Genomic DNA, 21918 nt, shown 5'->3' on the forward strand with positions numbered 1-21918 from the left:
TTCTTTCTTAGGCTTATAATAGTCGCGTGCGTAGTGACCTAGCCTATTATAGTTATAACACTTAACTCTTATTATATCCCTTTTACCCTGCTTATCGCTCTATCGGTTAATATTATCGAGCTCTATAGGTCTATTATAGTATCTATATAAGGTGTTTCCGAGCTAGCGTGGGTATGATTATTTTTTTTTCGAATTAGCCGTATAGAATAGAACGCTTATTTAATACTTCTTCTAATAGCGTTATTTATAGTTCCGGTTATCGATACGAATTACTATCGCGGTATATTCGCTAAATATCTTAGATCGGTCTAATTAGTATAGTTCGTCCTTTACTTCTTCCTTAAGTCCTTAGTAGTACCGATCTATAAGGGGCTTATCCGGGTAGCTAAGCTTTAACGAGATTTACTAGAATCTTATAGTATAGTCCGTAGCTAACTTAGTCTAATATAGCTAGCTTAGTCGTTCGGCCGCGACTTATTCCTTATCGGGCTAGCCGAAGATAGTATTAAGTCTCTTAATAAATACGTCGAAGTTCTCGAAGATTACCGTGGTCCCGGGCTTCCTTAGGATCTCTATTCCTATATTCTCTAGGTAGTCTTTATAGATAGACTCGAACTATTTATACGTATCTCCCGTAAGGAGTGCCGCGGTATAGAGTACCTTAGTTTCTTCCGTACGGATACTATCCTAGTAGAATAGGAGGTAGCCTTTAAGCTAAGTAATAAAGCTCTAAAGCTATCCCCGAGTCCCGTCGTACTTAGGGGGTATAGGGTATCTATACTTAGCCCTGATTCTAGGATAGTTTAACTAAGCTCTTAGGGTCGTATTCTCCCCCTAAAGCTAAGTAATTATATCGCGAATCTGCTAAAGGTCGTTACTTCCTCTAGTAGTAGTGGTAGGCGTCGCGGTGCTTATAGCGTTCGTGGTACGGTTATTATTCGATATATTAGAAGAGTGGTTACTAGCTACTTCGTCGTCTTATTAAGGTTATTCTAGTGCTTCCTCTTCGTCGGAGGAACTAGATTCTTCAGACAATGATTCTTCTTCAGATAAAGTGACTTCTTCTTTCTTAGGCGAAGTAGCTTCTGCTTCGGGCGTACTGCTTATTAGCTATCAAGGTCAGCTTACCGAACAGGATCGATTAAAATATTACGACGGCTTCCGGTCCTCTATAGTATAGCGGACGATAAGGGATTAGCGTCGGGGTTTTAGTTTAAAATAAAAAGAGGATATTAACTAAAGAGCAGTAACTATTATTCGTAGTATCTAGTCGTAGTTACGTTATAAAGACTAGGCGTCTTCTTTATAAGGTAGAGTCGAGCGTAGACTAATAGTCCAGGTAAAGACTTAGATTAATCGATATCTTATTCTCTAGTAGAAGTAAGACCTAGGATATTCTGGTTTATATAGTGATAGTGCCTCCTTACCCGTAGTAACTATTCCTTACGTGGTCGGTATGCCTAGGTGATTCTATCGTGACCGATTACTTATTAGTCACTTCGTCGGAGTAATCGACCCTAGTCCGTCCCGGACGGTATACTAAGTACCTCCGTACCTGGTGACACGTGACTTAGCACGTAACTCCCCAAGTCACCCTGTGCTATCCCCCGTCTAGGGCCGTCCCGTGGGATATACACCAGTATACCTATAGGGTTAGTCTATATTAGGCGGCCGGCTATAACACCGGGGCAAAGTCTTAGTAATTCTTAGGAACCCCTATAAACACTATATAGTCCCGAATAGGTAGGAGGACTCTTATTAGCACTATCTAAATTCTCTATTAGTCTAGAAGTTCGCCCGGGAGTTCTGACTTTAAGGCCTCCTACTATTATATAAACTTAGCGTAGGTCTCTCCCTCTCTTCAGGATAAAATAAATTCGCTCTAGATCTATACCGCTACCTCTTTTAGGCGGGTGTTATTATCGTCGACCTAATAGAATAGCTAGGCTTATAAAGCGGCCTAGTTAACCCTATTAGAGTCGCTATCGTATTTATATCGTAGTTTAGCCTGCTAGCGTTCCTTAAGGCAGTAGGGGAAGTATAATATAACGAAATAGTTCTTTGTAGCGTCCGTGGGGAAGGATTAAGAATCTAGGTCGAACCGTTAATTTATGTCCTAGATAAATATACGATACTTAGACTAGGATATACTATCCTATTTAGGTAGAGGAAAATTAAACTTAGCCTATATAGCGGATCCTTGTATAGATATCGTTATAGACACGTCGTGATTATACTAGAAACCTACTAGGGTTACAACACGGCGTTAAGGCTTAGCTATACGATAGTGGGTAGTGCTAACCAGGTTAGGGTTAATAGCGGCGGCGGCGGTAGTAGTAGCGGTAATAGTATCCGCCTCGAGCTTAGTAAGGTAAGCAAGCTTACGCTTACGGTAGTTCTATGCCTTTATCCACTTAACGCGTTTATTTAGTTATTTATCTATTAGCGTGGCTAGGTTAACGTTTATGTGCGGGGGTAGATTAGGATCGTTCGCCTATCACGTCGTGGTCGTAATCTTAGGGGGAACGGGGATAGCAATAGGGATAAGTATAGGTATAGGGGCAGGGATAGGTACCGGTACTGGGGTAGATATAGGAGCCGTGTCAGTTCCCGGCGTGTTCCCGTTATTTCCCTTATCGTGGGGAGCGTCTTCTATAAAAGCGGTCTTGTTATCGCGGAGCTGTCGCTTAAACTAACTAGTAGCCTTATTAAAATCGAAGGTGGGATTATTTATTTCGTGATAGTTAGATATCTTAGTGACTCTTCTTAACGGTCTTCGCGCCCTTAGAGGGTAGAGCGATTAAAATATTAAATACGTAGTCGTAAAAAGTAAAAAGGTAGGGTTAGGTAAGGAACTAGATAGATTCACGATAGGATTAGAATATAGGTATAACTAAAGATTCAGATTAATCGCTGGCCTGCCTCTTCTAAGGGGAGGCTCCTTCGCTCCTTAAGACTACGCTTTGCTACTCCTCGAGGATTACTTTATTTACTTCCTTAAGGGCTACTCTATTTACTTTAAGGGGCTATTCCGTTTACTATATAATAACTGCTTTATTTATGCCTCGAGGGGTCTTAGACCGAGGGCGGCTAGACCCCGATAGGTTTATACTTAGGACCTATTATAACCACTACTGCAGGCACCTGATAATTTACCGAAGAAGGAGATATTAAATTAAAACGCTAAGCAGTCTGTTAAAGTGGTTCTCTTGGTATTTATATTGTCTTTAGATACTTTATCGTCGTTAAAGGGGTCGGAATCGATAGTATCCTTCTTTTAAACGAAGGCCTACTATTTAATATCTTATATTTATGACGCGATATCCCCGGATCTAGGGTTAGGTATATTACCGAGAGACTATTGTATAACCTACTCCACGCTAATAGAACCTAAGCCCGCTATACAAATATAGATAGGAGTCGCTACGATAATCTATAGTAGTAAAATAGTAACGACTTTATATTTAAAATATCTAACCCTGTACTCCAGATCGGTTTAATATTTACCCGATATAATAACTTTATAACTATATAAAAGGGTATATAGAAGGTTCGGCCTAGTGCTATAGTAGCGTCTTAGCTACGTTTATATCTTACACAAAATTTTAGAAAAACGTTAATAAGTCGTTGAAATTGTCGAACGGGGCCTTAATGATGAACGATGAAGTAAATCGTGTTGCACGTCAAAATAGCACTTGTATAATCAACTTGATAGAGCAGAAATCTTGTGTGTGTGTATTATGTTAAGTTATATCTATGTGGGTCTTTTATGCCCTTAACTTAGGTGGTGAAGACTCTGTTATGGGCACTATGTTATTTGGATCCTATCCGGTCTTTTCCGGTATCCTCCTTTGTTATATCCGGATACCCGAGGTCCCCGAGATTCGAAGCCTTTAGTCAGGCATGGATCCCCTAGGGACTATATCGTAGTCCGTGTGCCTATACGACAAATCGTCCTTAGCACCTGCAAATGGGTACTTCGTTGCTACCAATACATAGGGTACTTCTAAGGGGAATCACTTCGTGGATTTCAGATTTCAGGCCCTTCGTCCATTGATTACAAAGGGGAAGGCGTTAGGAACAGCGTCTTCACTATATAACTTTAGCGGCGGAACTTCGCGACAGAGCTGCAGGGGTCTACACTATGATGGGGGTGGCTATAGAAAGAGGTATAAGAACTAATCTGTCGGCTTGGTACCTAGGTAGGTACCTGGATTTTCATTTTCATTTTCCTTTTCCTTTTTCCTTTTCAATTTTCTTTTCTGCCTTCCTCTCGTCTGCTCCCGGGGAGGATTCGCAACTGCTCGTTTATTACTCAGTTACAAAGAGGTGGCACCTAATAATTACCGACGTAGTACGAAATATTAGGCCACGTAATTAAGACTGGTCGACTGAAATGACCGACGAACCGTTAGACCATGACCGAGATAAGGCGTAGCTCAGCCAACGCCTAGGTAGACAACCATATATGCCACGACCCCGCCTACTTTACGGACTCATGTCATCTAAGAAGTTATAAGGCGGTGCCAAGTGTCCCAAACCCCGGGCCGGTGATATCTATCAGGCGAAGATAATTGTGTCGGTCGTCAATTGCGTAGGTTGTCAAGAGAACGTGGGCGTGGGAAGGAAGCCATTGGGACCATCGACGAGGCTGCGGGCCGCTTGTGACAAAACCACCCTGGGCCTCAAATCGGATTCCGACGGCTGCTATTGGAACGACCACGGCATATAGCTTTATGGGTAAGAGTGCAACGTTTAGTCCTCGTCGCCATCTCGAAACATCGGTCGGTCAACTCGCCTACCCGCATTCTGACAGGTAAAGTGAGATGCTTAGCAGTTCAGAAAGATAGGGAAAGGAGGGCAAAAGAAATATGAGGGCTGGTACAGAAATGACTCGCGACCACACCCAGCAATCGATTTGCTTCTGTCATCCCGTGATACGATCTCGGGTCATTTCATGGCCCTGATATGGCGGATGCTTGGTAAGAGACGTGTTACGTAGCATGAGCAGAGTCCCGGACCTGGCATGGTCGTGACCAAACCTGATAGGGGCTTGTGCATCGCGAGCCCTTCACCTTCTGGGAAACAAGACAAATAAATATATGCCATGTGGTGCAATTTGCGGAATGTGAACATCGACGTCTCGTAGATCGCAGGCCACGGCATGTCGGGAGTCGACAGGAAAGGGAGCAAACGGGATGACCACAGCGCCGCAGTTGGTATCGAACGGACGGGCCGTTTGGGTAGGGGTGCACGGCACGAACTGTGGGAGACGGCATGGCTGCCGGCAGTAATGTCGTTATGCCCTGTGGACAAAAGCTGGGGAATTGTGAGGACGGGGCTGCCTGGGCATTGAGCAATGAGCAATTAGCAATCGACTGAGGGTTTCACGGGGGTTTGTTCTACTGCCGCTTTTGCTCAGGCCATAAGATGATGCAGCAAGCTTCCAAAGGCTTTGGAGCATCGGCTCGATGGTTGACTTGGAACTAGAAAGAAGAAGAGAAAAAAAGTTCAAGGTCCGTTTGAAGGGAGTGGGGATACTTGTACTCCGGAAGCGGCGTGGAGAGGCACAGGGAGATCAATACAACATATTGCCCATGCTATCGCAAATGGAGTTTCCGATGTCGAATCGCGGCGCGGCATATGACAGTCCCGCGGGTGCCTTTGGATAGGGGATTTTGCATCCTAAGGAATGCCTCATGCCAATGAAAAGCTCCCGTCTTCGTACGAGCGTGCAGCCTCCGCGTTACGAAAAGGCAAACGGTAAGGAGGAAGAGAAGCCGGCTGTAACGACGGTCATTCCCATTCCAATCTAAGGTACGAATATATCACTCCTTGTTCTTCCCTTATCCGTACATGGATACCAGGCCAGTGGTCGAGTCGTTCCTGCTGTCGCTGTCAGTGGTTTTCTTTGTCTGACATCACGACTCGAAACTGCAGCCTTGACTGCTTACGTACGGAGAGGCAGTGACCTTTCCCGTCGTCGACTGGGCCCACCCCGTTCCCCTCTCTCTTAACCCCCCTAGCCATGGTACGATTACTCAATATCCAACGGAAAGAGTTCTGATTGGTCCGTCCCTGACATGCCCCGTTGAATCACCTCCCCCTTGATGACAACCCCTGTCTCAGGTGCAGGGTGTCCCCGCAGGTGCCTGCAGGTTCTCGGTTGTGCCTGGCCCATTACCCTAGCCCACTCCAATCTCTCAGGGGTAAAAAGGTCCCGCTATCTGCGCACAGGACAGCCCAGCTGTACCTGTACGAACCGTTGCTATTAAATTCGCAGCCATTGACTTGGTACCAGTACCAGGTGGACAACGAGACTCTCATTCCCACCCCTGACACTGACACACACACCATGCGACTAGGCGTCCGTCTCCTCTGCCGTCTTCCTCTCCTTCATTTTCCTGGTTTGTTGGTTCGTTCTTCCACCGTTGTGCACCCACCATTCATTCGTTCGTTCTCCTCCGCTTCCTGTCCAGTGAACCGAATTGTCCGACCCAGAGGGAAAGGGAGGGGGAAAAAAACCAAGCATCACTCTTTTCTTTCTTTTCCTTCGTGTGTTTCGCGACCTGTATCACAGACTGCGTTTGCTACCATTCTTTTCCACCGTCCACCGGTTTTCTTCTTTGGAATTTAGCGACGTCCGAGGCACGTCGCGGGCTCTGTCAACCTATCGTCGAGTCGAGCTTCCCTGATATCCCCCTTGCCTAGGCATATACGAACAACCGAATCCCATCCATCCCTACTACTGCCGCCTTCGAGACATACATCTACGAGTCCGCTCGCTGAATCTCGTCTTCGATCATTCATTCGCTCAAGAAAGTCCAGGGAACTCAACTTTGTTCCTCCAGTTCGACCGCCAGGACCGCACCATTCTCGGTCCCCAGTCCATTGTGCAGGAAATCATTGGGCCTTTCTATGTCATACGGCATCTTCCATTCGCTGAGCCCTGGACCTTGTGCCTTTCCTTTTCTCGACGCAAGAGCCGACATCTTTATCTCGCCCATTTCCCTTCGATTTTTTTTTTGAGTTGCCATCCAACATCGTCGGGCAACACACAATTCGTCGGTCTCTTTTCGGTATCAACTTTTAAGCTGCTTGAGCTCGTAAAGGGGAAAAAAATCTTTCAGGACTCGTCGACTCTACTTGCCCCTCGTTGAACATCGAACTGCCGCGCAACCGAGTTCGGCGAGGTTTGCTGGAATATTTTCGAGGGCCGCCAAGAGCACAGCGAGGTACGTTGCCCACATTCCCAAGTTCACGCCGTTCGGGACGTTCAAGACGAGCATCTGCATTGCCATGGTCGGAGTCTCCGGCTTATAGACCAAATGAAATTCACTCTACATTGAGGACGCATGGCTTAAAAGTTTAACCATCCGTGGCCGGCTCCGAACTCATCAGTCGTTCGAACCCCGACGCCGCTGCTAACTCGCATATTCACAGGCCTATTCGAGTAACGAGCCTTTTACGTCCCTAGAATCTCTCTTCGTTTGTCCGATGTAACGATTGCCTTGACGACATTTGAGTGAGCAATACTGCCCACCTACGTTGCCATCCCGACTTTCTCATTTTCTTCAACTCTACAATCATCAAGCGAATTGGGCCATCCACTTGGCCACCATATCGTCACCATGAATCGCTTCCGGACGAAGAAGAAGGCCAAGGACGACTCGGCCCCACGTCCATCCCATGACTCGGAATCCTCTACACCCTTCAGGTTGTTCGGCAAGAGCAAGAAAACACAGGAGGAGGAACCCAAGAAGGAGATCGACCTTAGCACGGCATTGCCGTCCAACGATGACTTCCGAACCAGTTTGCTGATGACCGGACTCTCAGCACGCTTCTCTATGCTCAAGGAACAGGACGACCCGACCACGAAAATTGGGAAAGCCAGCGACGATAGTGTCCTCTTCCCTAAGCGCCAATCGAGGTTGGACTTCGGCTTTGGACTGGGGGATATCGCCGAGGTAGAGTCAATCCGGTCGAAACCGCCTTACGCTCGGATAGATTCGTTCCACTCCTCTGACGGTTCGACGTCAGGGAGCGTCCTGGACCGTGCCAAACCCACCGAAGGTAACAATCTGTTTGGCGGTCGGCAAAAGATCTACAAAATTCCTGCCGGGAAAAATGGCGACGGCGTCTTGCGGGGCAAGGCTCTCTACGAGGACGACGTCGCCGTGTCTTCCTTTCAGCGTTGGCGGCAAGCCGAGAAGGCCAAGTCATGGCAGGCCGAACAGGATGAACCGGACACGCAGGGAAAGCGCCATGACCAGGATGAGCAGCCCACCTTGGGTTCGGACGTCCCTCGCAGCGAATCTCCCCACCCCGTCCACTACAATAGGAAGCGCGAGACCAACTCGACGACATCGTCCGCCCCATCCGCCAATCGGGACTCCACAGCAGCAACCTCCATCACTTCCCAACCAACACCCTCCGTCAAGGACTGGCAATCCGCACCGACCTCCAACTCGGCCACTGGCACTCCGGCATTGGAACGAACCGTTACCAGGACGAGGCGGCTCTACGAGACTGGCCTGATGAACGACTTACAGGAACAGCAATCATCCGCCCTCTCGAGAATCGACACCCTGTCCCGACCCCGCCACTTTGGTGCCCGGACGCCTGAGCTATCCAGTGGCCCCTCGCCGACGACCAATCACAATCTTTTCACCGAACGTTTCGGGGACAAGAAAGTCTTGGTAGGCAAAAGCAGCGTCCCGAATATGCGTTCTATGAGCCCTCCCACGACAGGGTCATCCTTGGGAACCATGGACCTCGGCATTCGGATCCCCAGCGGTGGTGCTGAGAACAAGCCCTCGTGCTCGTCCAGCAGCGCCCCTCCCCTCAGTCCTCCCGTCAGCGAAGCTGAGGAGACGAGTCCCCTCCAAACCCAACCAAATGATCGCGGAAAGGCGAGCGCCCTCGGTATCTTCCAGAAGCCCGCGCATGCATACGATGAAGCGAAATACGCGCAAAAACAGATCCAGCTCCAACAAGGACGAGAAACCCCTACGAATCGTTTCCGCGCCGAGTCTACAACCTCCTATACTAATACGGTGCGCTCGCGTTCCTCGTCATCAGTGTACCGGCAACCTCTCGACAGGGCGGATTCCCCCGCCGTGCACACCGAACTCACCGTCACGGAGGAGGAGACGGGCGCATCTTGCGATAGCGTGCATGGTGTGGAGGCCGAGCGAGATGACCCACCTCGCAGGCCGCCTTTGTCGCGAAATGGCACGTCGTCGTCGTCTTCGCAGTCCAACCGGCCGCGCCCTTCCGATCTGGATCATCCTGCTTTCCGAGAACCATCTCGGCCTGCTCCCCTATTGTTGCACTCGTCCAACGCACCAGAAGAGTCGTCATCCGCTTCGGAGAAAGTTGATGCGAAGGCGCCTGATCACAGGTCTCCCGTGGACTCGCCAACCCTTGGTCCCGCCTCCGGTCTGAGCGGCATCGTCCGCCAGCACCTGCGCTCCGACAGTGACGCGTCCTCGGTGTACGGCTTCCCGACCTCAGATAGCGCTAGGACATTCTACGACGCCTATATGTCCCAAGATGCCAAGGCCGATTGGGATGCTCCGACTCGCCCATCAGATTCACAACCGTCCCAGCCACAGGCATCTCTTGCAGGACACGAAGCCCAACTGGAAACAAAGCTCAAGGCGATTCAAGAACGCCTCGACGAGTCGGCGAGACCATCACCTGCCGCGACGCCACAACCGGGCGCAGGGAGCGACACTGATAGAGAGAACGAAGACTTTGCAAAGCACTTGGCGGATGGCGCACGGCGGGTGCGGGAACGACTGACGTCCTACGTGGGGTTGGATAGCCGGTCGGTATCGCCTCAACCACCAGAAACCCGCGACGGGCAGGGACATCCCTCCCGGCCGAACGCGCTAAACCTGCTCAGGACCAAGTCGAGTCGCGGTTCTTTGGTCGACGGCAGCCGCAGCCGCGACCCTGAGCGCGAGCGTGAGCCTGAGCGTGAGCTCGAGCAATGCCAGTCTACCAAGGCGATGAAGATGCTTGGCATCGGCTTGGCCACGATGAGCAGCTCCCCAAGTCCCAACAAGCGCAGTTTCGAATTGGAGAGGGATCTTCTGTCCCCGATGTACGAGGAGGCCGAGGGCGCCCCGGTCGAACCGGAGTCCAAGCCGCCGTCCCCGCCTCAGGCCCAGCCCCAGAGCCAGCCTCCGACCCAGCCCCAGCCTCCGACCTCAACCCAACCTCAGACCCAACCCCAGACGCAGGCCGAGACTCAACTCCGGGCACAGCATGACCCCCAGGCGGAACAGCATCCCGAGGCTCCACCGGCGTGGGAACGGCGGGAAATCGAGGAAGAGAAGAGCGAGGGGATGCATGCAGGACTGCGGGCTTTCCGACAGGCGAGGAGAGAGCTCCAGAGACTGAAGGAGGCGGAAATCAGGCAACGTCGCCAGCAGCCTGGTGCACTGGCTGGCCAAGCTCCTGGAGCGCCTGGAGATTCCCCGACTCCATCGCCAGTGCAGTCGCCTCCCCAGCCTTTACCGTCAGGCCAGCCCCCGGCGCCGTCGGCCCATGAGCATCAACGTTTGGCGCAGCAATCTCCTTCGCGCGAGCGGAGGCCACCACCGTCTTCCATGAACTACCAGTATCGAGTCCCGAGCGAAGAGGCCAGACGCAACGGGTCGCGGCCGCCATCTCAGACGCAGCAGCGCGATAGGAGTGGTTCCGAGAATAGCGCCGGCAGTCGATCCCGCAGTCGGCCCCCGGCACTTCGGAACCCGGCGGCGCCGTACGACGGGCTGTCTCCGAACGGCGCTCAGCCTCAGCCAAGGCTCATGACACGATCACCGGGGTTGCCGGGCACCGATATCAGACGGTCTCCCTTGATGCCTTCACCCGGATATCATGCTGCACAACACCCTTCTCCTGGGCAGGCACCATCTGGACCTCTTCCCGGTGCCCCGTCGGGCTATTTCGATCGCTCGGTGTCGGGGAATCTGAGAGGGCAACTCCAACCGCGTGTGCACGAATCAGGCCAAGCATCCCCGATATCGCCAATCTCCCCTATGCCATCGCCGTACGTGACGCATTCGGGAGCTGGCACACCGACGACGCTTGGGCCGTCATCCCGCCGGCCCTCTGCGCCTCCTACGCCTAACCTAGACGTCTACGGCAACACAACGCAGCGTGTCGACGACCCTATGCGGAGGACGGTCAGAAAGCGGGATATTTCGGAGCCCACGTTTGTTTCGAGTACATCACGCGTTCCCACCGTCAATCTTCCTGAGGAGCAACATCGGGTGCGCGCAGGCAGCGGTACACTTGGAAGCTCTGCTTCGAACCCCAACCTCGATGGGTCGGCAGCTGCGGAAACGTCGTCAACGCACGCGCCACCGTTGCCTCCGCTCAACCCCAGGAGGCGCAACATGACGGGCCCCAGTCAACGGAGTCCCGACGAGCACGGTCTAGGCTTAGCTCCCCCCAGTCTCGTTCCCGGGGAATCAGATCGGAACAGCGCCTTTTCGCACAGTGACGACGAGGATGCGCCGGTGCGTGAGCGGAGGAAGCTACGCAAGTCGCCCAGTGAGATGGGCACGATGAACGTGAAGGCTCGCCAGGCGCAATTCGGGGGCGGCGTCCGGGCGGCACCGCCGCCTCTCTCGACGCCACCCATGAACAGTCCCCGCATGCCGGGCGGCATGATCTAGCCAGATAAGTCGTCGGGGCGCTCTCCTCACACCGAGTAAGAATGTTTCGAACCGGCAAATGGCGTTTTGGCGGTTCATGGGTTTTTTTTTTTCGTTTTCCTTTCTTTTTCCTTTTTTCTTTTCTTTTCTCAAGCATATGTGCTTATATTGTCTTTATTCCATCAACCTACGAGGAAGTGGAGGCCCAGCGGATAACAAACATGCATCAACACAGACGGATTCTGGCGGGAGACCTGGCGTCTGGCTCGTGCAAGCAGGAGTCAGCACATGCAGGTATATTTGGCTGCCTGGAACAGTCGACTTGGTCGGGGATGTTGGGACGGTCTTGACCCCTTTTTTGATACTATATTTCACCCTTCTTTTTCCTTCTTTGCCTCCTTCTCTATATTCTCCTCTGTCTTTCTTAGCACTATACCACCAAGTCTACAGTACATTACCTTCATTGCAGCTTTTATGAACACCTGCACAAGGGGACAAACAGTATAAAATAATTTGGATCACTACTGAATCTGCTGGTCGTTGCCGGATGGGGGAATACTGTTCCCCGTGGCTAGTGTCAGCTCAGCAATATAGTGCCGCAAGCCACATATGATTTGGTGCACGTATCCATGAAAGTTGCCGACGCCTTCCCGCTTATGCCTAGCGGTCGGTCTATGGACGAACAGGGGACGTTGGGGATTTGACAGTGTTGACTTTGGGGAATGAGGTGCAACAAGGCGAGGGGAGATATCGGGCCGTGGACCGTGGGCTGTGTGAATGGGCTGTCATATACGGATAATAAACACGCCGAGTCTATTCATGTTAAACAGGCCATCGATACCCCAGCCATCAGGAGTTCAATGGTTCATCATCAAGGCCTCGCATCAAATTAACTCTTTACTCCAACCACATCACGGACAAGACCCCACATCTCATCAGCATCATCGCCCCGAGCTGCGAGCATATATGACAATGGCACATGCGTTCATCCGTCCGTACGAGTCCAAAGACTTTGACGCCACGGCGCACATTGTACGTTTCGGATCCGATCCCCTGGCACATGTGCAGGTGCTCGCTCTACATGCCTCTCGCGGCCGAAGTCCCCCCAAAAAGCGAACATGAAGCTGACCTTTTCTTTTTCCATGTCTCTCGTAGTGCCGTGAGACACTCCCCCCATCGCTCCACGACACCCCGCACGCGCGGCGGCTGGCGCCCTACATCTGGACGCATCCGTACACGCACCTCTCGCCGTCGACGTGTCTCGTCCTGGACGACGGGACGGGCCGCGCAGTGGGATATTGCATCGGGTGTCCCGACGTGGAGGCCTTTGCGCGGGCCGAGAACTACGCGCGGTACCTGGATGAGGTGCTGCTGGGCCCGCGGGGTGGGGGTGGGGAGGTTGGACCGCGGCCGGAGGTGGAAGCGGGGGAGAAAGCGCCGTGGATGGCGCCGAGGGCTGATGGTGGTGGTAGTGGTGGTGGCGGCGGTGAGTCTGGTGACGGGACCGGGGTGGAGGTGAATGAGGTTGCGTTGCGGCAGTTGGCGTACGATGCCGAGGTGGCGGTTTTGCGGGGGACGGAAGTGCTTTGGGAGACGTATGGCGCGACGATGCATATTGACCTGCTTGGGCCGTGGCAGGGGAAGGGGTGGGGGAGGAAGTTGATTGAGGCGTTTGTTGAGAGTGTGAAGGCTGCGGACCGTGAGAAGAGTGGTGGGACGAGGGTGTATAAGAAGGGGATTTGGATCGGGGTTGCTGGGGATAACGGAAAGGTCGTCCCCTTTTATGAAAAGGTCGGCTTTCGAGTGAGAGAAGGGGGCGAGAAGGTGGGCACGATGTGGATGGTGAAGGATATTGAGTGAGTAATCTGATGCGAGGCGTACATATATATATATATATATATATTATACTTATACTCTGTGAGACAAAACCAAGCCTGGCCATGATCAACTCTCTCGAACCTCCTCCCCCCTCGGCACAATCATGCCATGCACCCCCTTATACGGCGCCACCTCAGCCGGCTTCCGCCCTCCCCGTACAAGCAACGAGGGATCCTCCAGCCGGAACACCTCCACTTTCAAAGGCCTGCAGCACTTGACCATCTCCTTTTCGCTCTCAGCCCCGAACCCCCACAGCGACAAGCCCCCCCCAGGACACGTGCTCAGGGCCATGAGGACATCCGTCTCGGCGAGGAACTCGATGGCATCGCCAGCCGTGGCCGGGCAAGGGTTCATAAAGTAGCGGCCTTGCCCGTCCAACCCGGTGACCTGGAACAAGTTGATGACGTCGTGTACGTCGCGCTCGTCGAGGCCGTGGGGGAGCACGGCGCGCGTGAGGTTAGAGTGGCAGTGGAAGTCGTACGACGCGCCGCCGCCGGCGAGGATGGAGTTGATGTACGGGTCGCAGCGCGTGCCGAGGAGGTCGTGCACCCGGCCGCCGTGCTCGTCTCGGCCGTACCAGGAGAGGGAGTCGTGGAGGATGGTCAGCAGGGGACGCATGTAAGGGAGGGTGGACCAGAGCCTGTCGTGGGTTGTTAGGTGGGTGGAGTGGAGCTGGCGGGTGCGGGACGCCCAGAAGCGCTCGCGTGGGTTGTAGGCGTTCCAGATGTTTAGGTCGCCGACTTGAGATCCCGCGGGGGTGCTGATCCGGATGATGGACCCTGCGTCTGCTTTCCATGCCTGGCCTGATCGTATGGGGATGGTGAATTCTTCAGTAAGCACCCGCGGCGCACCTTGGATGGTGTTGTAGAGGGTCTTGTCGACCGTCAGGGCCGATCCCGTCTTGGAGAGGTAAGCTGGCACAGGAGGAGGGATGGGTGGGCGGTCCTGAAGGAGTTGGGATGCATCTTTCTCCGAAATAGACATTATCATATGAGTCTGAATGGCAATGTTGAAGAGCAACGAAGAACTGAATTCAAGGTGATGTTCCAGGATGGACGTCGTTAAGACCCCGCACCTGGGCTGCTGGGTGGGTGGTGATATATAATCGGCGTAAGTGCATGTGGTGATGGACTAGGGGTGATCTATAGTGGACTAACACCTCTGACACTCCACTTACGGTCACATTTTGGCAAGATTGCAAGACTATTGGGGGTTTTAGAGTCGAACTGTTGTCAATTGTCCCGAACACTTTTATTATCCATCCTCGAAGCTACCCAGTAAGCTACTGCTGAACTCGGTTGTTGAATCAAGGTAAAAGACTGCTTGGCCTCTTTCAAAGGAGAGAGAGAGGGCGGGGGGGGGGAGAAGAAAAGTTATGTTCAGGGTCAGGGGCTAAGACGACTAAACAACTCTGGATAGGGTAGGTCATAGGCTACGGTTAAGGAAATCCACTCTCATAGCATTCTTATGGCATTCTTATAGCATTCTTATAGCATTCTTATAGCATTCTTATAGCATTCTCATAGAATAACCAAATTTTATGAAGGGTATATGAGACTTGAACTCATAACTCAGCAGCCGTAATACTACTCTTTACCTTTAAGATAATACCCTTTAAGCTTAAAAATAATAAGCTTAACTACTATTTAGTAGAGTTAAATTAGATCATCAATAAGATAATCTAAGAACGATAAATCCTTCGAATCTTCTTGTTCAAGAACAAAATCTATAGGAGATAAATAATCTTCTTCTTTTTCCGGTCCATATAATAATATATTAATATTATCAATCATGGCTTTTAAAGAAGTACTATTAGAACCAGAAGCATTACCTGAATTAGAACCACCTGATCATCCACCAAAGCCACTAGAAGTTCCGCCGTTGTTATTATTATCATCATCGTTATTATTATTACGATCTGGTTTTAAACGTTTTGATTCTTTTTCCTCATCGGAGTCCGAATCACGCGATCTTTTTTTTATGTCACGAGGGGGAGTTACATCATAGATATTTACATCACTACTTAGATAAAAATCACTAGATTTAGGTCCTACTTTATCTTTCGATTCTACATTATCTTTATCTTGCATTTCTACATTTTTTGAATCTTCCTTTTCTATAGAAGGACGAATATTATCTTCATTAATAGGTTTTATATTCTCTGGATTAGAGTCTACAAAAGGATTACTATTTGTATTAGCAGGATTACTATTTGTATTAGCAGGATTACTATTTGTATTAACAGGTTTTCAATTATCTGGGTTATTTCATGGATCTACAGAACGATTATTATTACTATTATTTGTATTATCATTCAAGATTAGAACAGGAGGACGATTAGAATCATTTTCTGTATTTTGCGATTGTACAGAACGATTAAGAGCGCTGTTCCGTATTCATTGCGATGTTACAGTGTTTAATTCTTCCGAATTTAGAGAAGGAGGACTCTTAAATCCATCTTTAGGCTTTTCTTCTTCGGTAACTCTACGATAACCTGGTAGTATATTTAGAGATCCAGTATCAGAAGGAGTACTAAATCAATAATCCTCAGAATTAGATAATTTATTATCTGAACTATCTTCTCCATAAGTATTTGGATTAGGTTTAGAAGATTAGGCCGCCTAAGCTATAGCTCTTTCTTCAGGAGTTAAATAAAGTACTTTCTTATTTGAATCTGTATCTTGCATTTCTATATCTGATATGCCAGATATAGGAGAATCTGTTACATTAGGGACTTCATTATTATAAGTAGGAAGATTATTATTTTGTCCTCCGGTAGTATTTTAGCTAGAACTACCACCATTATTTGAACCCCCTTCTAGTACTTATAATAGACTTAACGCACTAAAAGATCTTCTCTATCCTATATAATTTATAAAACTAACTTTTTTAAAACTACTATAAGTAAAAGGTTTTAATTTTATATCTTTTCTTAATCTAGTCTTAAATTTAGTAGTAAAGCTCTCTTTTAAATTTTCTTTAGGAGGAGCGGTGGCCGATAGTATAGATATTATATCTAGTATTATATTACCTATACTATTAGCAACCATTCTAAAAAAAATTGCAATATTACCCTATTTATAGCTATTAGCATAGAAGAGTGTAAAATTCCACAGATTTCAGAACATTATCCATAATAAGTTCCTGGTCTATTAAGAATAGTAGATACTTAATTTAATCTACCAGGATAAGTATTATATTTTATACCTAAAGCAGGTATAACAAAAGAATATATAATATCTCCAGATATTATAATAAATCTTAGATATATTTCTTCAGGTAGAACTACTCTATTATCTACTTCTAACATTCTTAATCCATCTTCTTCTAAATCTGATTCTAGTACTATGTATGAATCAAATTCTATAATTTCATCATTTAAATCTAAGAAATCAGGATATTGATAACTTCAGTATCATTGATGACCTTCTACTGTAATTGTCATTGAAGGATCATTAACTTCATCCATTAAATATAATAATTTAAATGAAGGGAAAGCTATTAATATTAATATAACAGCTGGGGTTATAGTTCATATTAATTCTATTAAAGTACTATGATTTAAATATTTGTGTGCTATAGGTGATTTATTTTCTATAAAGTATCTAACTATAGAAAATAGTACTTAACCTACTACAAATAAAATTAATACTAAATAATACATAATATTATCATGTAATTCAACTAATCCTTCTATTTAAGGACTCGTACTATCTTGGAAATAAATACCTTAAGCAGTAGGTGCATCTAAATTAAAACTTTTAAATAATAATATAGTCATTATATACTGCTTAAATTATTAACATAATTTATCCATATAAGATAAAAGAAAATTATGCTATATATAATAGCAAGAAAGCCATCATAAGTGTAAATAAACCTATAGCTTCTGAAAAAGCAAATCCTAATATAGCATAAGAGAATAATTGACCTCTTAATGAAGGATTTCTAGCTACTCCTAAAATCAATGCTCCAAATACTACTCCTATTCCTACACCTGCTCCAATTAAACCTATAGTTACTAAACCTGTTCCTATTATTTTTGCTGCTTAAATCATAAAATTTACAATATATACTCAATTATATAATATTTTTGATGGATTCACACAAACATTATATGTGTATGAATTCTATAATTACTTAAATTATTATATATTTTTTATATCAGGAAAACTCGGATTTGAACCAAGTACTTTAAGGTTGAAGCTTAATGTTTTGCCAGTTAAAGTATTTTCCTTTTAAGAAATACGTGATTTGAACACTTAACCTTCCGTGTGTAAAACGGCTGCTCTACCGCTAAGCTAATTTCTTTATTTAATTATTTTGAAATATGTAATTAATTAAACTAACTATGATAAACTTTTACTTGATTTTTTTATTATCAATATAGCATCTATCATTACTATTAATAAAATAAAACTAACTAATATTAATCACATATTATTAACAGTATATAAAATATTTCCTATACTAGATATATGACTTATATCTATTAAATTACCATCTCAAGTGTTACTTAAAGCAAAAAATAAATCATTATTTACATTTATTATTTTGTTATTATTTATAGTTTCTTGTTTATTTAAGGATATGTAATAAATAATATTATTTATATAATTATTATTATTATTTAAAATTGCTAAATCATAAGGTAATATTTGACATATTGAATAGTTAAAGAATATAGTAATAATTAAAGCTAAAGGTATACTATTTTTAGTATTACTTTATAATTCACTAACTCTAATATTAATTAACATTAAAATAAATAAGAATAAGATAGAAACAGCACCTAAATACACGATTAGGTATAAAAATCCTATAAAATTTAAATCTAATAATATTAAATATAAAGACATTCCTCCAAATAATCCTACTAAAAATAACACAGAAACTATAGGATTTCTACTTACTATGACAGAAATTCCATATAATATTATAAATAAAGATATAATATCTAAAGCTCCTGTTTTAAATCCACTAGTATACATTTTATCTATAATAAATAAATTTGTTATTAAAATTTTAGATATAATTACCCTACAAGGGAAGATTTTTAAGTGGTATATAACCAACGTTAGTTATATTTATAGTAATAATTACGGAAAGAAGGTGAGTCGAACACCCAGGTACTAACGTACACAATATAGCAAAATGCTTGCCTTACCGATGACAACCTTTCCTTTTTATTATATTTAAATATACTTACTTTTTCTTATTAGAAAAATACAATAAAAATTTACGAATTAGACCGGCATCGAACCGATATCTATTTTCGTGACAAGAAAATCCTTTACCAATTAAGTTACTAATTCAATTATTATTATTATTACTATATTTTATATAACAATACATATTTTACCTCTTACGATTAGTCGGACTCGAACCAACAAATTCCGTGTAGAAGACGGCGATTTTACCATTAAATTATAATCGCTAATAAATTTTTTCTTCACAATCTTTTTTTATATAAACCAATCTATTACTATAAATTCTATAATTATATATATTATTATAGAATAGGACCTAATGGATTCGAACCAATATTATAATGATTAAAAGTCATACGTATTAACCTTGATACTAAAGTCCCTAATAAAAAATTTTATACATAATGTTTTGTTATAACTAATTAGCAGATATCTACTTTAAATTATCTACCGATTACGAATAGCTTTAATCGCCTATCTAACGTTTAGGGTAATTAGGGGGTATATCGAATAGATTATAGTCTTTTCGGTTACGTAATAGGCCGGATTATTAAGAGTATAATCCGGGTAGACGCTTACAGAATCTGCACTATATAAAATACGGTAGTAGCATTTCCCTAACGGTCTAAGACAGTTATAATTATATATAATTGCCTTAATCAATTTTGACCTATTTTGTGACGATTTTGACTACGCTTTATCTGATAGTACTCGCTATTATACGCGGAGGATTTTTACCTTAGGATTCGTGTCTTATAAGGATACTAGTAGGTTTTCTTCAGATAGTATATTAAGGACCTCCTAACGGATAGCCTTAGCGAGTATAGGATAAGTATATATGGTTCGGGTAACTTATTTACTAAAGGCCTTCTTAACCTATTATTCTTCGTGGGTAGCCTACTACTATACTCTTTTAGTAAAGGTAAGGTAGATATCTCCGCTAGGTAGCTTCCGTGCCGCTACAGTATTATATCGGGTGGTTATAGCGTTTATAGCTTACATAATTTCCTTTAGGGTCCTGGCTCTAAGGGGCTAGTCTTCCAGGAGGGTTTCTTAGCTGATAATTAGTTTACGGTAATACTTAGCGGGGATTATTTTAGGGGGGACCACGTCGTGGTCCGTGTGCCCATACGATAACACGTGGATACTTAGGTAGGTACCTATACAATTGTACCTTAGGCATGCAATGCGATGCGCCCCACCCGAATAGTAAGGACAGCTTTTCAACTTTTCATGTGGTCTATAGACATACAAAAGCAGGCCTATAGCTTATGTTATAGAGGCATGAATGTTCTTTTAAGAATACCACGAAGGGGACACCCTGTTCACTAAATCATAGCTACACTCGACTACGGGAAACTTCCACCCACAATAATCACGTCCTGGTAAACTGTAGTTTACTACTCGACACGCCGTCGATAGCCCTATCATCGTGTCCCTTCCCGTCCTTTGCTTGTTCTCTCTCCCCAGTTCGTTATTTCTATATATCCCTTTTCATATCATGATGGTGAAGGCCTCAACCTTTGCGCTAGCTGCGGGGCTTATTTCTGTGTCCTTCGTATCGGCCCTCTCTGCAGACAACATTCCAGCCGATATACCCGTTTCCGCCCTTCTCGACTCTGCACAGACTCACCTCTCTAGGGGTGAGACTAGCGACGCATTGCTGTTTTACGATGCTGCTATAGCTCGTGACCCGTCCAATTACCTTTCTCTCTTCAAGCGTGCCACGACCTACCTTTCTCTTGGTCGAACATCGCAAGCGACGGAGGACTTCAACAGGGTTCTGACACTCAAACCTGGATTCGAGGGAGCCCACGTCCAGCTTGCCAAGATCAAGTCGCGAAACGCAGATTGGGTTGGCGCGAGGGAGCATTATGTGCTGGCGAACAAGGATGCCTCCTCGGCTGAGATGGCGGCTCTCGACCAAGCGGAGAGCGAGGCTCATCTAGCGAAGGCTGCTGAGAAGGCCGGGGATTACGAGGCTTGTGTTCACCATGCTGGGGAGGCCTTGATGATGGCGAACCGAGCACTCTCCCTGCGTGACATGCGGTCGCGCTGTCGATTTGCTCGCGGCGAAATAGAAGAGGGCCTGGGCGATCTACAGTACGTCTTACAGCTACGACCGGGCGATGTCGCCCCTCACCTCACTGTGTCTGCGACAACCTTTTACGGTCTGGGTAACCTGGATGCTGGCATGACGCAGGCCAAAAAGTGTCTGCACTCGGATCCGGATTCGAAGCCCTGTAAAAAACTGCTCAAGCAGCAAAAAACAATTGACAAAATTCTCGGCAAAGTCAGCAAAGCTTTTGAAAAGAACCAACCTATGACAGGCGTCAAGCTGCTCATCGATACTGCACAAGAACCTGGATTGATAAACATCATCACGGCCCAGGAGGAGGATTTAAGACAGAAGGGGTTTATCCCCTCGCGAGCGCCCTCTGATCTGTACATGAGGGTGGTAGAGATGGCGTGTGAAGGCTATTACGAGGTAAGTCGGGCTCACATTCCCTTCACAATGTACTGGGTGGTTGCAGCTGGCTCACTTTTTTTCCCCTGACAGATGAATGGAAAGAAGACCAAGCAATACTGCGGCGATGTTTTGACCCTCAATCCAGAATCTTTCTTTGGCCTTCTCCACCAAGCCCGGGACTTGATGGATAGGGAAGAATTTGAGGATGCCGTCCGGACTCTACAGAAGCTCGATGACAGCAGACCCGACAAACGAAATGTGGTCCAACCACTCCTACAAAAAGCGAGGTTGGCCCTCAAACGCAGCAGAACCAAGGATTACTACAAGGTCCTCGGCGTCCCTAATGATGCTGATGACCGTCAGATCAAGTCGGCTTACCGGAAGCTGTCCAAAATACATCACCCTGACAAGGCCGTGAGGCAGCGCATGACAAAGGAGGAAGCCGAAAAGAAGATGGCGTCCATCAACGAGGCGTACGAGGTTCTCAGTAATCCGGAACTACGTGCTCGGTTTGACCACGGTGATGACCCTAACGATACAGAGCAGCGGGGGCATCCTTTCCAACAAGGACATCCCTTCGGTTCACCCTTCATGTTCCAACAAGGTGGTGGAGGGGGGCAGCAGTACAAGTTCCATTTTGGCGGAGGAGGCGGTGGTTTCGGCGGGTTTCCGTTTTAAGCAAAAATTT

General features: G+C 46.7%; 6 protein-coding genes, 4 non-coding genes and 2 pseudogenes across 12 annotated transcripts; 3 read left to right on the forward strand and 9 right to left on the reverse strand.

The window, feature by feature from the left end:
• Nucleotides 1–4513: 4513 nt before the first annotated feature.
• On the reverse strand, nucleotides 4514–5701 carry SODALDRAFT_354852 (hypothetical protein; the record flags this gene model as incomplete). Its single annotated transcript, XM_028613764.1, has 6 exons — nucleotides 4514–4707; nucleotides 4754–4798; nucleotides 4942–5021; nucleotides 5093–5345; nucleotides 5407–5486; nucleotides 5586–5701. The coding sequence occupies 6 exons, from the start codon at nucleotides 5699–5701 to the stop codon at nucleotides 4514–4516; spliced, it is 768 nt and encodes a 255-aa protein (XP_028470491.1).
• Nucleotides 5702–7230: 1529 nt separating this feature from the next.
• Nucleotides 7231–11827, forward strand: SODALDRAFT_20843 (hypothetical protein). Its single transcript, XM_028607257.1, has 2 exons — nucleotides 7231–7235; nucleotides 7444–11827. The coding sequence occupies exon 2, from the start codon at nucleotides 7632–7634 to the stop codon at nucleotides 11691–11693; it is 4062 nt and encodes a 1353-aa protein (XP_028470492.1). The 5' UTR covers nucleotides 7231–7235; nucleotides 7444–7631; the 3' UTR covers nucleotides 11694–11827.
• Nucleotides 11828–12515: 688 nt separating this feature from the next.
• Nucleotides 12516–13532, forward strand: SODALDRAFT_304141 (hypothetical protein; the record flags this gene model as incomplete). The annotated part of the gene is made up of 2 exons (XM_028608972.1): nucleotides 12516–12704; nucleotides 12828–13532. The coding sequence occupies exons 1-2, from the start codon at nucleotides 12639–12641 to the stop codon at nucleotides 13530–13532; spliced, it is 771 nt and encodes a 256-aa protein (XP_028470493.1). The 5' UTR covers nucleotides 12516–12638.
• Nucleotides 13533–13586: 54 nt separating this feature from the next.
• On the reverse strand, nucleotides 13587–14635 carry SODALDRAFT_326842 (meiotic chromosome segregation protein). Its single transcript, XM_028610278.1, has one exon. It carries the CDS (start codon nucleotides 14532–14534, stop codon nucleotides 13617–13619), a length of 918 nt encoding a protein of 305 aa, XP_028470494.1. The 5' UTR covers nucleotides 14535–14635; the 3' UTR covers nucleotides 13587–13616.
• A 458-nt stretch (nucleotides 14636–15093) lies between these two features.
• On the reverse strand, nucleotides 15094–15164 carry SODALDRAFT_t35 (annotated as a pseudogene). Its single transcript has one exon. The product of its transcript is annotated as a tRNA-OTHER (tRNA).
• Nucleotides 15165–17383: 2219 nt separating this feature from the next.
• SODALDRAFT_269773 (ATPase, F0/V0 complex, subunit C) lies at nucleotides 17384–17599 on the reverse strand (the record flags this gene model as incomplete). Its single annotated transcript, XM_028607683.1, has 1 exon — nucleotides 17384–17599. A coding segment is annotated over one exon (216 nt), but the record flags the coding sequence as incomplete, so codon positions are not given.
• Nucleotides 17600–17715: 116 nt separating this feature from the next.
• On the reverse strand, nucleotides 17716–17787 carry SODALDRAFT_t34. Its single transcript has one exon. It is a non-coding gene; the product is annotated as a tRNA-Sec (tRNA).
• A 2-nt stretch (nucleotides 17788–17789) lies between these two features.
• SODALDRAFT_t33 lies at nucleotides 17790–17861 on the reverse strand. Its single transcript has one exon. It is a non-coding gene; the product is annotated as a tRNA-Val (tRNA).
• A 931-nt stretch (nucleotides 17862–18792) lies between these two features.
• SODALDRAFT_t32 lies at nucleotides 18793–18865 on the reverse strand (annotated as a pseudogene). Its single transcript has one exon. The product of its transcript is annotated as a tRNA-OTHER (tRNA).
• Nucleotides 18866–18916: 51 nt separating this feature from the next.
• On the reverse strand, nucleotides 18917–18987 carry SODALDRAFT_t31. The gene has a single exon. It is a non-coding gene; the product is annotated as a tRNA-Arg (tRNA).
• Nucleotides 18988–19070: 83 nt separating this feature from the next.
• SODALDRAFT_t30 lies at nucleotides 19071–19143 on the reverse strand. The gene has a single exon. It is a non-coding gene; the product is annotated as a tRNA-Lys (tRNA).
• Nucleotides 19144–20261: 1118 nt separating this feature from the next.
• SODALDRAFT_269814 (DnaJ and TPR domain-containing protein) lies at nucleotides 20262–21908 on the forward strand (the record flags this gene model as incomplete). Its single annotated transcript, XM_028607685.1, has 2 exons — nucleotides 20262–21248; nucleotides 21321–21908. 2 exons carry the CDS (start codon nucleotides 20262–20264, stop codon nucleotides 21906–21908), a joined length of 1575 nt encoding a protein of 524 aa, XP_028470496.1.
• Nucleotides 21909–21918: the final 10 nt, after the last annotated feature.

This window comes from Sodiomyces alkalinus (assembly GCF_003711515.1).
Source record: "Sodiomyces alkalinus F11 unplaced genomic scaffold SODALscaffold_1, whole genome shotgun sequence".
Taxonomy (NCBI): domain Eukaryota; kingdom Fungi; phylum Ascomycota; class Sordariomycetes; order Glomerellales; family Plectosphaerellaceae; genus Sodiomyces; species Sodiomyces alkalinus.

Coding starts and splice junctions, on each gene's coding strand:
- SODALDRAFT_326842 (XM_028610278.1), bottom strand. CDS start 14,534: ATGTCTATTTCGGAGAAAGATGCATCCCAACTCCTTCAGGACCGCCCA.
- SODALDRAFT_20843 (XM_028607257.1), top strand. CDS start 7,632: ATGAATCGCTTCCGGACGAAGAAGAAGGCCAAGGACGACTCGGCCCCA.